A 14,869-nucleotide genomic window follows, 5' to 3' on the forward strand; every position below is an offset into this window, starting at 1 on the left:
GGCGTGAGGGTCGCAAGCATGTCAAGTCAACTCGACTCCCCAAGTCAAAGCCGTTTGTGGAGTCGGAAGATGATGAAGACCCAATTGTTCAGGTATGTGTTCTGGCTCATTTGTAACATGCTCTCAATTTGTTGCAGCCGATTTCGCGTAGAGTGCCGGAGGTCATTCTTCCCCAGCTCTCCACCATTGTTGTGAGGACGCCCCAGTTGCCTCGGTCACCTGGCTCCCCCAAGAAGCAATCATTTGGGCCTGCTTCGGTAAGTCTGATTTAGTTGTCCGGAACTCATATATATGCTCATGTGTCCACAGCTGACTGCCGGCAGGCGTCCGGAGGTCATGGTGAGTCTTTCGGACAGGTCCGGAACTCGCATATATCATTCTGACTCATGCCCATTGCATTAGGAATCTCCCGTTAGTCGTCCGGAGGCTCGGGTAAGTCTTACAAGCTCGCCCGGAACTCACATGCGTACTTACAATCTATCAGGCAACCTCCGGCAGTCGTCCGGAAGTTGAGGAGTCCTCTGATGATACTTCCAGCGCTTCGGATGGTGACCCCCCGGCCAATACCACATTTGATATCACCATTCCCGGCCCGGTGAGTACTCCAATTAATTCCCCTAGTCCATCTACTAACGGATACCACAGAACAACCCCTGCCATTATTGCGTCAAGGAGGATTGGCCCTGTGCAACCCGTTTTGACAAGAGGACCAACCTCCCCTGCTTGTCTTGCATCCGCTGCTTCACCAAGAAGATCAAATGCAACCCAGCATCTCTGGGATCCCCGCCCAAACGGATCCGAGGGAAGTCTACCACCGGCCGGATGCGTTCCAAGACATCTGCCCCTGCTCCATCCACTGCTCCGTCTCCCTCCCTGTCAAGGGCCCGAACTCGTAGTCAATCTCGTGGCCCGTCCCGAACTCCGGCCATCCCTGCTGCAACTACACCCCAGGTGCAGTCACGTGGTCGCAGCAAGACCATCACTACCAAGAAGACACCTGCACCTGCACCTGCACCTGCACCTGCACCTGCGCCAGCTCATAAGTCACCCAAACTTTTGATGACCTGCTGACCTGATTTTTTACTTAGCTGTTTGGTCTTCGAGCTTCGCAGTGCCTCGTGCAGCACTCGATGTTCCCATGCCAGATCTCCATTCCATGGCAATCGCGATTCAGGATGGTGCAGCTCGCATCGCTATTCTTGAGGCTCAGGTGCAGGAGCAGGATGCTAAGATTAATAATTTAATGACCAGTCCCGATATCCAGAACTCGAAACTGTAAATTGAAGTAGATATCACCCTAAACCCTAACACCTGAATGTCAAATTTTCAGTGCCGAACCCTGAGTGCCGGGTGCCGGGTGCCGAGTCCCGATACCCGGAACTCAGGATTTGCCATTTGAGACTAACGACATTTTTCAGACATGTTTATATCAACCTATGTATATCTATAAACATTTTACTAACCCCCAAACCCCAACATATATTTTTGTTGTGTCATACTGAGTTCCGAGTTCCGGGACCCCCGAACCCCAAAACCCGGCAGTCCACAATTTCGGGGTTCGGGGGTCCCGGAACTCGGAACTTGGGAAATTTGGGGAGATCAATAAAATTTGATTTACAATCGAGTTGATTGACAAACACATTGACTTACCCATGTTTGAAATATATTTTTGTTGTCTCACATACCGAGTTCCGAGTTCCGGGACCCCCAAACCCCCAAACCCGGCAGTCCACGATTTCGGGGTTCGGGGGTTGGTAAAATGTTTATAAATAAATAAAAGGTTGATTTAATCATTTTTGAAAGATGTCTTATATCAAATGTCAAGTCCCGAGTTTCGAATTCCGGGTTTCGGGACTCCGGGTTTCGGGACTCGGCACTCCAGAAACCTGGAAATCAAAACTCGGGACTTGACATTTGATATGAGACATTTTTCAAAAATGTTGCAATCAACCTTTTATCTATCCATACACATTTTACCAACCCCCAAACCCTGAAATCGTGGACTGCCGGGTTTCGGGGTTTGGGGTTTGGGGGTCCCGGAACTCGGAACTCGGTATGTGAGACAACAAAAATATATTTCAAACATGGGTAAGTCAATGTGTTTGTCAATCAACTCGATTGTAAATCAAATTTTATTGATCTCCCCAAATTTCCCAAGTTCCGAGTTCCGGGACCCCCGAAACCCGGCAGTCCACAATTTCGGGGTTCGGGGGTTGGTAGATCTCGGTTTGGGGTTTTGCACTGAAAATTTGACATTTATATTTTTGTGAGTGTTGTGCTTCTGGTGTCCGTGCTTAGAAATAGGATATGTTGCACACCAGGGTTCAGGTGTGGGGTTTTTCCACTTCAGTCCTCGATTATTGGTCAATGCCACACATGGTCAATTCATGTTTTCGTGCTTAGGGGTTTAGATTCGGTGGTCGATGGTAGGTATATGCACTCATAGTGTACATGTATCCTACGTGTTTGATTGCTGGTGGCTACATCAGCTGTATGTCTTGATGAAATGTATCTAGGCTCACCCATATATGTACCCATCTATGTACAATTCCCCCATGTCAGCCCACCCATCTATGTATTATCCCCCATGTCGGCCCACCCGTCTATGTAATACATCCTATGTTGGCCCACCTGTCTATATAATACATCCTATGTCGGCCCACCCGTCTATATAATTATACCCCACCTCGGCCCACCTGTCTATGTAATAGATATTTTATCACACCCTCGGCCCACCCGTCTATTTGATATCCCTTTTGTCGGCTTACCCGTATATGTAATACTTTCCACATCGGCCCACCTGTATATGTAATACACCCCACGTCAGCCCACCCATCTATGTAATATTCCCCTACCTCGGCCCACCCATATATGTAATACACCCCCGTCGGCCCGCCCGTCTATATAACAATATTTGCCTTACATCTCTCTTCAGCCCAGCTGTCTATAATATCCTACTCTACATATTACCCAGATGGGCCCACCCATCTCCATGAATGATCATATTCCCCCAGCCCATCCGTCAACATCAAGGATATATATATCATTGGCATACATGGGCCCACCCGTCTCCATCGGAAATAATATGTGTTCCGGCCCATCCGTCATCATTGAGAATATACACAACATGGGCCCATAATCCGCTGGCCCGTCTCATACGGGATATTATGTAGGTCGGGTGGCCCGTATAATATGGAATTTGTCACTGAAGGGGCTCGGGATAGTCCCCAAGCGCATGATACTTATATGTCTCGAGGTTGAGCCTCTTGAGCTTTGGTCCAGCCCAAGTGGTCTCTGAGTCTGTAGCCCATTTCTTCCCTTCCTTAACAGTCTGCTGACTGGCCAATGCAGCAACTCGTCACCCACAGGCAGCATACTCGTGAGGGAGTTCGGTAGTATGGTAGTACAGGCATATTGTTTTCGAAAATTTTCGAACAGACTGGCCCAGAACCACAGTCGCAGTGTCAAAAAAAGCTAGAGTATCGTCAGTGTGCAGACAGAGCTTTGCATAGCCTTGCCATGCAGCAAGGTCGAAGAGCAGGTCAAGGACTATAGCGTTCTGGTCATGTTCATTCGGGAGAAGGTCCTCAAACACAGGAAGGATGCGCTGCAATACTATTATAATTCAGTTTATAAAAATTCAGTAAGAACGGACCTGCAGTAAATCTTCGAAGTCTCTCGCGGCGAGTCGCTTCATGGCTGATGTGTTTTTGTTGAAACACCGAATGGTGCCACGTCCGAAAGTTGGAACCCTCCAATAGCTGGCAGAGTATCAATTAGTTGAAATAAATCACTATACCATTACTTACTGTCAATTAAACTGCTGAACTGAATCACCAGCTGCTGCATGCAGGATCCGCATAAGGTGAATAAAGATAGCTTTCCAAACCCCAATTTTGAACTCGTGCAACAGGTCCACAACAAACAAGGCAAACAAGTTGAATGCGAATCGGGAGAGCTTCTCCGAAAATGCATTCTAGAATGTGATTAGGGCCAGGTGTATCAATAGATCAATGTACTTACTCGGGTAGGCACCAAAGATTCGTCATTCAAAAGGCCATTCACCCACGTACCAGAAACAGGAGCACCCTTCTCAAATATGAGCGACCGAGCCTTTGCAATGTTGTGGCACCGAGAATTATCATCGACACGCTGCAACCTGTCTCGTCGTCTCAAATCAAGCTTTGTCCCCATCTTCGGGATGTCAGTCTTCTTGACAAGACAGCGTGAGCAGGGGCATTGGCCTAGAAATTTGATACTTGCAAGTAAAACTCTAGAGAAAATACCGTCAGAATCACCAAGAAGATTAAGTAACACATGGTACACACTTTTCCGGATAGTCGGCTGAGTATGTAAAAAATCGAGGGAATACTCTGCGTGTGATGCCGTCCGAACACTTGATGATGATACCGTGTTCATATGCATCCATGAATTTGTTGTCGAGAAGGAGTTTCCAGATGGCATGAATCAGCTCACGCTTGCAGTAGGTGTACGTCTCGCCCGTCGAGGGTTCTCCAAACAACCCCATATACTGTTCTTGGAAATCATCAGGAAGCTATCTTGGGCTTCAGTTCCAATGTTCAGCAGTAAATAATGAAACTCACATTTGGTATATAAGCAACATGATGACATGCGCTGGCTGTTGGTTTCCCGCGAGTATATTTTGACTGATTTCCGAAAAATAAGTAGAACGGCCACATTGAAGCATCCCCGAAATTGGTGAGATGCGTTGAGTCAGACCAAAACATGAGGGAAGTGACGACACGTTCAAGATCGTCGTCAGGTTTGCGTGGCAAAGTGTTGATCTCCATGTATGCATCAAGCATGGCAGGGGAGCTGTGAGCTTCTGAAAAGACCTGGATCGTCTTTTCCCCAGAGACCTTCCAGTGTTGACTGAAAGGCGTCATGTTGAACGTTTGGGAGACGTCGTCCTCGAAAACAGCTGTGATGATGTCAACAAGTGAGCAGTAATATACTCCAGGTATCTCCAGCTCAGGAGCGTCCTCCTCCGATGCCCATCTCTGCTTCTCCCTTGGTAGATGGATCCTGGCTGTCGACTCCTGCCAACCATGTTCTTCCCGGAAAGGATTCATTTTGTCGTCCAGGTACTTGTCGAGTAGCTTTGACTCACGGGCATGTGTTATTCCGATCGCATCTTCACTGCGGAAGAGAGGGTCTTCGAAGAAGGTGCCAAGGCGATCAAACTTGGCAAAAGACTTTGCATTTGTCCTGGAGTATTGCCACGCCATCATAAGCCCACATGTTGGGTTTGTGAATGCATGGAACAGTTCATCCACCCCGACGTCTGCAGGTGGAAGCCCAGCAAGAAGCCTGCTCTGTTTCTGGGCTGGTAGACTGCTGTCAAGGGTAGGAGCATCTGTCACTGTGTTAAGAGCATCTGCAGGAATGAATGTGGGACGGGTGGCGTATATACGATATAAGCCTGTGTCATCTGGCTCAGTCTCGAACGGCACCAGTATCAATTCTACGGAGCTAGGACTAGGACTGGGTGGGCGATGGGCAGGGCTGTTAACCTCAGACTGAAGCGGTGGCTGCAGATTTCTCAGCACGCAGCTGGTGATTGGTTCGTGGCATGTGTGCCAGATGCATTGACGATCCAGGAAGATAATCCACGTAGTGGTGTGGCATCCGAATTGTGTGCCCTGAGCGGTGCGAGACAACTGGAGTAACCTGCAGTCATATTAATGTTAATACGTCACAAGTTAGGAAGCTAGAATAAAACACTTACATCATATTCAGCAGGGATATCATAATCAGGAATCTGTGACGGCCCTGGGACTGCATTATCCTGCAGCAGCATTAATATGAATGGTGCTAGAGGCTATAACTGAAATACGCACATCGGCCAGAGGCAGCACATCCGAATTGTTGGGTGGGTCAGCCCGGATATCGTCATAGTCCTGCTCAATTCCATCGCGGATGATCTCATCCGAGTCCTTGATCCGAGGCCGTTTTGCCTTGCTGCACTTATCTGACTTGTGCTTTTTTGTCTTTTGATAGACAGAGCTGGTCAGCTTGATAGACCTATTATGCTCGCACTGCGCAGCATGTGACGACAGCTGTCTTGTCGATTTGAATTGCCTCCCACAGCCAAGGCATGTCAGCTGGCCTGCAGACATGGTAATTAGAATAGGAGCATGATAATGTATGGGGGATAATGACTTACCCAGACATTCTGGACAGTCTTTATAGGTGATGCAGACTACTGCTGCTGAGTGTGCCGGTTCTAGCCCAAGAGGATCAAGAACTCTGGCAGATAACCTCAGTCATAAGGTGATCCACCGTAAGAGAGGAAACGTCACAGTAGAGACAGTATTGGAGGCAGCTTCTATGCTGAAGGTGGAAATAGATCTTCAAACACTGGATCACAAGTCACACTGTGACACCATACATTTAGAAATTGATATTGTATTTGTAAAGGATACAGTACAGAGGGAAACATAATGGGTACCGGAATGAAGTGTATGCATTAGTAAAAAGGTACAAAGACGAAATCCGACTCACCAACTTTGGACTGTTCAGAATAGAGCCAAACATCATTGCAGACATTACCCAGGGCTCCAGCATGCGGAAAGAGCTTTGCGATTGAGAGGGTGGGTGAGAAACATTACCCAGGGCTCCGGCATGCAGAAAGATCTTTGCGATCGAGAGGGTGGGTGAGAATGCAAGGGTGGGTGAGCATGCAAGGGCGGGTGAGAGATAGTATGTGATGATTGCGACAAGGTGAATAGGTTGAAGAGCTTGTGACAGAGATCTCAGCTGGGTTAGGATTTGATGGAGCTCATACCACACACCTGAAGCATGAATTGCATACGAGAGCTGACATTGAGGCTTGCAGGGCCTGAGTTCACAGGCACAGCATCAGCAGCTGAATTTGCAGGTGCAGGCACGAGGGTGATGCAAGTGGAGGGTGGGGGTATGCAGGAACGTCATGGAACAGGGAAGTGGTGGGCATCGGTGTCTTGAAGATCATGCCTTGAAGGCAGGCCCACACAGGATCCAATGGCGAGCTCAAGAACGAGGATGACAAGGACACAGTTTTGAACATCATGTGACTTTTCAAAGTCAGCCGGCAAATACTGGTGATGCAACACGACTTGAATTCTTGCGTATTCGATGTGAATCGCATACTTATCTTTTTATTACTACCATTTTCTATAATCATATACTATGGCATCTGAGTCCGTTATTGTTGATGGTGCTGACCAGGTCATTATCCATGACAATGTCATTGTCATGGACATCGAAAACCTCTTAACTGGCTGGCTGACTTACGAGATTAATTTTACTCCCGAGAACCTGGGCCCTTTGGTATGTAATCTCAATCTTTTCATATTACTTACTGACAATTTGATCTAGAAACTTATTATCTGCCTCAAAGATCCTGTCAAGATGGTTCACATCGAAGAATCTTCAGATAGCGAGGTGGACTTGTTGATTCCAGGCAATCACAAAAGGAAAAAGTGAGTAACATTTGATTCTCCTCTCGCAATAATATCGCTAACTTAATCTACAGGACCTCGTCGACCAATCGCGAGAACAAGAGGACCAAAACGTGATAACTTTGGTGTTCTAGTGAGTTGTACTCACGTCAAAATTTACAGGTTCACGACCGATACCATCAAGCTCGCTGAAGATCTTGCAGGCCTCAAAATCACGTCCCAGAGTTCCGGGTAAGGTTTTCTTATATTTGTCTGATCGTGACATTGATACAACTTGATCTATAGGACTAATGCCATCAAGGCGAAACCAGTGCGCCTAGTTGGACTGCGCAAAAATCCCCTGCCACGCAAATACAAATTCGACAGTAACATTACTTGGCCGCCTGTCCGTCGTCACCATTTCAGGGATGTGGAAGATAAAGATTCCATTGCTGGTCTAGACATTTTGTGAGCTCTCCCTGCTCCTGTTACCACGGACTTTACTTAGTTTAGATTTTGCTGTACCGTTCTTTTTGCTCTCGCACTGCTTTCATGTTATTTTATTTTGCAGTCTGTACACAAGAATCATTGTAATTGACGCGTCAACATAGATTTTGAGATATCGCATAGATGCATTGAGGTTTCCCAGGGTGTTCTTGAAACACGTCAATAGAACAAAACAAAAGCTTGTAATCAATAATGCCATGCATGCGTCTTATTTCCATCTTATCTACTACTACCATCATGCCAGCACGTAGGCACCACTCACTATCATCCTCCAGTAGCTCGTCATCAGACAGCGATGACTCGATGATGAGTCAGTCACGCTCCACTTCGCCACCCACGACTTTGCCAATGCATGAAGAACCAAAACGGAAGAAATCCCTGCAAAAACGCACGAGGGAATCATCGGATAGCAACACCAATGCGAAGAAACCCAAAAAACGAACAAAGTAAGTCAGTTTCGCATTATCAGGTGCATATATGCATATCTAATCCCTCCATCTTAGGAAACATAAAGACTCAGACTCGGGCAACAAACCCAAACAGTAAGTACATGCCAGCACATCCAAGTCATGCTTATCTCTCAATGTCCAATACAGGAAAGGAATGTCACTGCAAGAGCAATGCTTACATGTTGCACGTTGGATACCCCAAGGGGTAGACATGTTTTGCAAACTTACTGATGTCTTTTGGGTTGCACCTCTTGTCGAGCAGTGAGAAGCAGCTGAAAAAGCGGACCGTATTGAGGACGAACAAGTTAAGAGTGACCGTGAAGCAATATTGAAGAACATGTAAGTAAGCCACCAAAGTCCAAAGGCAAGAGGGGCCATATTCATAAGGCTGTTGTACAGTCGCCGTTACCAGCACCAAAGAAGGCCAGGATGACCCGCAAGAAGAAATAAATGGTTGCTCGTCTTCATAGGTCACACCATGCTTTGCTTACATCGTGCTGACCGGCATGATATTCACATTTCAGGCTTGCTCACTGTTCTATATCACACCATCGCTTTGTCATCTCTTCACATCAACGTCTTCGCAGTGCCATCCATCTCTTCGTTACCTTCGCATTCTCTTTGCATCAACATTTTCACATTTTCGCATCAAGTCTTCGCTGTCAAGTTTCATCAATTGTTGTACTAATACCAGGATCCGGGATTACTCATTGCTGACTTCAATTTTCCTCTGTTGTAACTCACCATGCACTTTACAGTACAATCAGGACCTTACTCATAGCTAATGCCATGTAATATGATAGCAAATTGACATTCGTTTACTATGACATATCAGTGTGATAACCAGATAGAACAATGAAACCGGCTTAGCAGGACATATCAGCATGATACATGGCTAGCAGCTGAGGAATGATCAGCAGGTTGAGCAGCACATTAGCGAAAAAACCGAACCTAGGTATGACCAGATAAGCGGACCCTGGGACCTGATACGCCTGCCGTCCCTTAGAGGCCTTCTAAGGGCTGATGCGACCTTAGATTAACATCTCTGGAATGGGAGATTTTGGTAATGTACATAAGTGGAGAAAACGTCCGTTGCAGACTCTTTCCTGTTTCGCGTTCAATTGGTGAATGTAACTTACCAATCTGTACTTCAACAGACTCTATATTCGTTTTCAACTCACTGAAATGCTCAGCAGGTTGCTACTTGACGACAAGAATTGAGTACCAAGGGGAGGTCAAACATGAAAAGGTCCAATGATAAACACAGCTTCTTGCTGCGTTGAGTGTTATGTGTTATCTAGACTTAGTACAGAAACCAGGGCTAACATAGAAATTCTACTTCGAGGCAAGGACACCCATCATGGTACACAGCTATGGATTGGGTATTTGCCGGATTCACACACTGCAATGATTATAAGGCTACACCAGCGCTTCTCCATCACAACTTCCCATGGATCCTTCAAAGATAAGAGAGAAAATTAGTCGCTTTCGAATCCTCATTATAGGAAGAGTGAATGCAGGAAAAACTACTGTCTTGCAGAGAGTTTGCAACACACGGGACAACCCAGAAATATACAACAGCGCCGGGAAAAAGGTGGGCATCGCAATGCTAGTAGGAAGATGGTACTGACTCATCGACATCAGATCGATCCTGCAGTTTTAGCGGCATCCAGAGTGGTAAAGATGTGCTCTTAGTCGATGACATGAACTGACGTGCTCTCAGCATGGAGAGCATGACATCGAGAACGAAATGATATTTTGAAGCAACCCGGGCTTCATTTTCCATGATTCATGCGGTTTTGAGGCAGGCGACCAATCGTACTTAGTGATGTTCCAGCCCGGCTTGGCTCAAAAGCCGTGGCTTTGGCCTGGCTTCAGATGGCTCTGGCCTGCAAAAAATCCCAGCCGGGCCAAAGCCACAAATGACGGCTGGCTTTGGCCCGGCTCTGGCCTGAGCCACGGCTTGAGTAGGGAATTTGTGATTCTGACAAAGTGAGCATGAGCAGGTCGTTTTGAAACTAGGATTCAACCACATGACTCCCCTGCTGATGAATCGCGGCAGTCGAGAGCGGTGGTGGAATGTCGGTGGCTTCTTCGTGACATGCGCCACCCAAGGCTTTGATTGCGAGTTGAACATGTAGATATGAACATGTAGATATGCCTGACATGCGAGTTGTAAAGATTAGTGATGTAGATGACTCAGCGTGGCTCCAATGCTTACAACTGGCAGGACGGAGAAAATAAAGTGTGAACCATAGCGTTGTCTCCAAACAGAAAGATGGCAGTCAGCGGGAGTGATGATGGTGGAGTCAGGTTGTGGGATATCAACATGGGCAAGCTCCACCATGCCATTCCCAACATTACAAATGCCATGTGCAAATGCCCAGTGCACGTCAGCAACTGCTGACATGGCTCAGACAAATGTGGACGACAAATGAGAGCAGGAGGAGGGAAGAAGGCAAGGAGGAGAATGAGGGAGATGAGATGAATGAGATGAGATGAGATGAGATGAGACGAGCAGGCAGAGATGAGGAGGTTGGCATTGGGATTGGCTCAATATTTTCTGCCTGTTCAGCATGTCGTGCAGCCTCAGCAATGCGAAAGTCATTGACGGCCTTCCTCTGGAAGGAAAGAGTTGCCGGTTCCCCTGAATGAAGAAGTGCAGCAGTAGGCTTAGTTTTGCGTACTGGATGCATAGCAACACGAGTTTCCCCTATTGAAGCCAGGGAACGTCGCGCGGGATGTCCATGGAGTGGACCTGCAACTCAGTAAATAGTGAATAATGATTAGCGCGACATATATTAGACAGACATTGTCGTGACATCGAAGTCGAGTTCTTGAAGCGACCATTGTGCTCGACATCAGGAACCAATTTGCGCTCATTCTATTTTTACATAAATGTTTCCCACAAACTCTCAAAGCCGTGGCCTGAGCCGCCGGCTCCCAGCTTTTCAGAATCATGGGCCGGGCCAAAGCCCTGGTCAGGCCATGACTTTGGCCTGGCCTGGCCCATGGCTTGAGGCCTGGCCGTGCACATCACTAATCATACTTTAACAGGGTCGAGGCATTTATCACTCGCCGTTCCAAGGAAACCAAAATAACAAATCAGCTCCATGTCATCTGGTAATTGCAACCGATTGATTGCAACATGCGCTATCTTACGGTTTCAACATAGGTACTGTGTCCCAATGGACGAGGCAAGCAGGTCGTTCACCAGAGCTGAAAGTATATTTTTGTTTCAATGCAACACAGGAAGCAGTAAGCTTTTTGCATTCCACATTCATTGACGTTTGACTGATGCGCAAAACCACAATCCTCAGTTCTGGTGATCGTATTGTTCACAAAGTTTGATGCCCTATACGACGTCGAATTCGCAAAGCTAAGGAGTGAAGGAAAATCTCGGAAAGACGCTGAAGGTGAGGAACCTTGACTATAGGTGAAACGCTAAAGCTAACGGGGGTTCTACAGTAAGACCAGGATATGAGAATACGACTCGACCCAAAGGACAGCTACTGAGAGAAGTTCCTCTTTAATGTAATGGAGGGAGTCTTCGCCAACTAGACGGGTGGTAACAGGCGCGCGAAGGCGCGAGAAGATAACGCGTGTGTAGGCGCGAGTAAGCGATGCGAGAGCGCGTGTGAGCGAAAGATGCGAGGGGGCGTGCGCGTATGCGGAAGCGTGCTTTTGAGCGATGGGGGAGAGTATTCAAGTATAGCAGATGCGCGAGCGATGGTAGAATAGTGAAGTATAATCGGATTTCAAGTACTAAGGTGCACTTATACAATTTGCAGTATACTCAGATAAGGGAGAAAAGGGAAGGAAGTAAGTTAAAAGGAACTTTCCCTCTATTTAAGAAGGGAGATTACGCTATGCGGCGCGCTTCCGAGCGTGGTACCGAACCGAGTAACCATATCAACTCTAAATATATTCTAAAGCCTATGATAGACTTTCTGTATGTAAGCGCGGAGATCGGACCGAAGGTACGTCAATTCAGTGAAAGGGATAAGAATAATGCACCAGTAAATCAGCGAGGACATAGGACGGACGGACGGACAAGGGTACAAAGGCCTAAGGGGAGGCGCACAAGCGCGCGCGAAAGGCGCGAGTGCGTGTAAGGTGCGTGAACGAGGCGCGTATGTAGGGCGCGCGCGTGAGAGCACGTATAACTGATCCTTCGGATAAGAGCTGGAACGTGTAGGGAATTATGTGGGTAATAGGGCCGTATATTCTGCATTGAGAGGCGCGAGTCTCTACAACGCTATGGAACTGGCCCTGACACATGCTGAAGAGTCATTCGCTAACGGGCCACAATTGAAGTTTCTCAAGGACGTCCCACGGCCTCCAAAATGCCATGTATGCCTTCCTTGTAAGTTGGTTTATGGTCGAGTGATATGGGATGGTGACCATCGATCCATTAGACATGGACCAGGATAATGCAGATTGCGGACCACTCATCAAACGCACGACTGGAATTTTGGATGATGAAGCGTTGAAACAATTCTTTGTCTCGACTCAGCAGTCCATCTTGGAGAATTGCATGAAATGTGCAGTTGAGAGGTAACCACCCATAGTCTCATTTTCCTGCCGCAAGCATTAGCGGCTGATATTGTCTAGAACACTCCCAGGACATTTTGCCTCTGCAGAGACAACAATGGCTGAGGGTCATCAGAAGATAATAGGGACATTGGCTGCCTGGTTTTCCCATATTTGGGTAAGACTATCGGGGAGTTCAAAGGTTGTTCTCATTTGCGTTGGACGTTTACTTGCAGGTAGTACGTCTGTTAATACTCCTTTGAGCTTGAGCCGTGTTGATCGAAGCTGTTGCTCATCATTCACAGCCTGTGAGTGTGTCTATCCTCATTCAAGCCCGAGCCATGTTGATCAAAGTCGTTGCCCACCGTTTCCAGGGTGTGAGTGTGTCAATCCTCCTTCGAGTTCAAGCCATGCTGATCGAAGTTGTTGCCTACCATTTGCAGTTTGTGAGTGTTGATCCTCCTTCGAGCTCGAGCCATGCTAATTGAAGTTGTTGCCCACCGTTTGCAGGATGTGAGTGTGTCGATCCTCCTTCAAGCTTGAACCATGCTGATCGAGGTCGTTGCCCGCTGTTCGCAGCTTGTGAGTGTGTCGATCCTCTATTGAGTCTGAACTTTCCTGAGTTAAGCCATCCCCTGCCGATCCATTGACAGATCGTGAGTGCATTGTTTTTTTTTTGAGTTCGAGCATTCCTGACCAAAGTCGTTGAAGATCTATCGACAGGAGGTCGGTGCATTGACCCTCTGCCGAATTTGAGCCACTGACCCAAGATATTGTCGATCCATTGACAGCTTGTGAGTGTGATCATTCTCTGCCAACCACCTGCCTTCCTCACTGATTGGTTAGGATGTGGGTGTGTTGATTTTACGTTCCCCCCACTAACAGAGCACATTGCCGCTCCTTTCACAGATTGTGAGTTGCTCGATCCACTAACGAGCTCGAGCCATACTGACCAAAAATATTGTGCATCCATTCACAGGATGTAAGTGCATCGATCCGCAGTCGAATTGGAGGATCACTGACCATTAGGATTGCTGATCCCTGTTGACAGTTTGTGAGTGTGTTCAGCTGCCATTGAGTTTGAGCTTTACTCATCGATGCCATTGCTCATCTATTGACAGAAAGTCAGTGTGCTGATCCTCGGTCGAGTTCGAGATTTGCTTACCACTGGAATTGCTCATCCTTCAATAGAACGTGAGTCTGGAGCCTTGTTAGCGAACGATATCGCTGATCCATCAATAGAACGTGAGTCTAGAGCCTTGTTAGCAAACGATATCGCTGATCCACCAATAGGATGAGCTTCACGATCATCACCGTGTAGAGATACAGTCTAGGTTACTATATGTGGTACGTCTAATTGGTTACAGATTGTACACACATTTCTCATGTTGCGAATCTGTCAGGCCTCTGGCTCATCACCATTGGAGAACATTGTTCAGCTCATTTCTGGTGAATTTTGAGGCTATGTTGCGATGAACCTGCTCATTATTGACTATTTAGCTGTTGTCATTATCCTTAAACACTCTTTTTATGTTTTCGACAAGCTGCGCTATCTTCAGGACCAGAAAAAATCTGTCCCCTCTGTTTACGTTTCTCTAGAGCAGTACATTGCCTCTCTGCATGCAGCTGCTGTCAGGAAAGCTGTGAGCATTGCCGTCCAGATATGCAAAAAATATTCGTCTACTTTGAAAGTCAAGCCATCGTTTGGACGCTTCCAGAAGAGAAAACAATCTATTGGTGACTCCCAAAAGATGGAGTTGATCGAGACGATTGTTGAAATCACTTTAGAGCATCGCCTGCGTACATTTAGCTGTTATGTTGTGGCAGCAATTCCACTGATCCGTCGTCTTTAGCAAGACCTTGACATTAGGCAATGCAATGCAATGCAATACAACGTAGATGGTATTCTGGAGTGGAGCTGACGTGTCTTAGTGAAGG

General features: G+C 47.0%; 3 protein-coding genes across 3 annotated transcripts; 2 read left to right on the plus strand and 1 right to left on the minus strand.

Annotated features, from left to right (window-relative positions):
- Positions 1-3,202: 3,202 nt before the first annotated feature.
- F5147DRAFT_777234 (uncharacterized protein) lies at positions 3,203-7,069 on the minus strand (the record flags this gene model as incomplete). The annotated part of the gene is made up of 12 exons (XM_041441955.1): positions 3,203-3,318; positions 3,367-3,607; positions 3,656-3,761; positions 3,822-3,976; positions 4,024-4,273; positions 4,329-4,555; positions 4,605-5,681; positions 5,750-5,809; positions 5,862-6,011; positions 6,526-6,761; positions 6,816-6,862; positions 6,912-7,069. 12 exons carry the CDS (start codon positions 7,067-7,069, stop codon positions 3,203-3,205), a joined length of 2,823 nt encoding a protein of 940 aa, XP_041289194.1.
- Positions 7,070-7,191: 122 nt separating this feature from the next.
- F5147DRAFT_655749 (uncharacterized protein) lies at positions 7,192-8,663 on the plus strand (the record flags this gene model as incomplete). Its single annotated transcript, XM_041434011.1, has 10 exons — positions 7,192-7,332; positions 7,381-7,484; positions 7,538-7,576; positions 7,626-7,694; positions 7,749-7,910; positions 8,014-8,032; positions 8,054-8,196; positions 8,225-8,395; positions 8,453-8,491; positions 8,546-8,663. 10 exons carry the CDS (start codon positions 7,192-7,194, stop codon positions 8,661-8,663), a joined length of 1,005 nt encoding a protein of 334 aa, XP_041289195.1.
- Positions 8,664-9,830: 1,167 nt separating this feature from the next.
- On the plus strand, positions 9,831-9,995 carry F5147DRAFT_539210 (uncharacterized protein; the record flags this gene model as incomplete). Its single annotated transcript, XM_041430209.1, has 1 exon — positions 9,831-9,995. A coding segment is annotated over one exon (165 nt), but the record flags the coding sequence as incomplete, so codon positions are not given.
- Positions 9,996-14,869: the final 4,874 nt, after the last annotated feature.

Source organism: Suillus discolor, assembly GCF_016758755.1.
Source record: "Suillus discolor strain FC423 chromosome Unknown F5147scaffold_57, whole genome shotgun sequence".
NCBI lineage: Eukaryota > Fungi > Basidiomycota > Agaricomycetes > Boletales > Suillaceae > Suillus > Suillus discolor.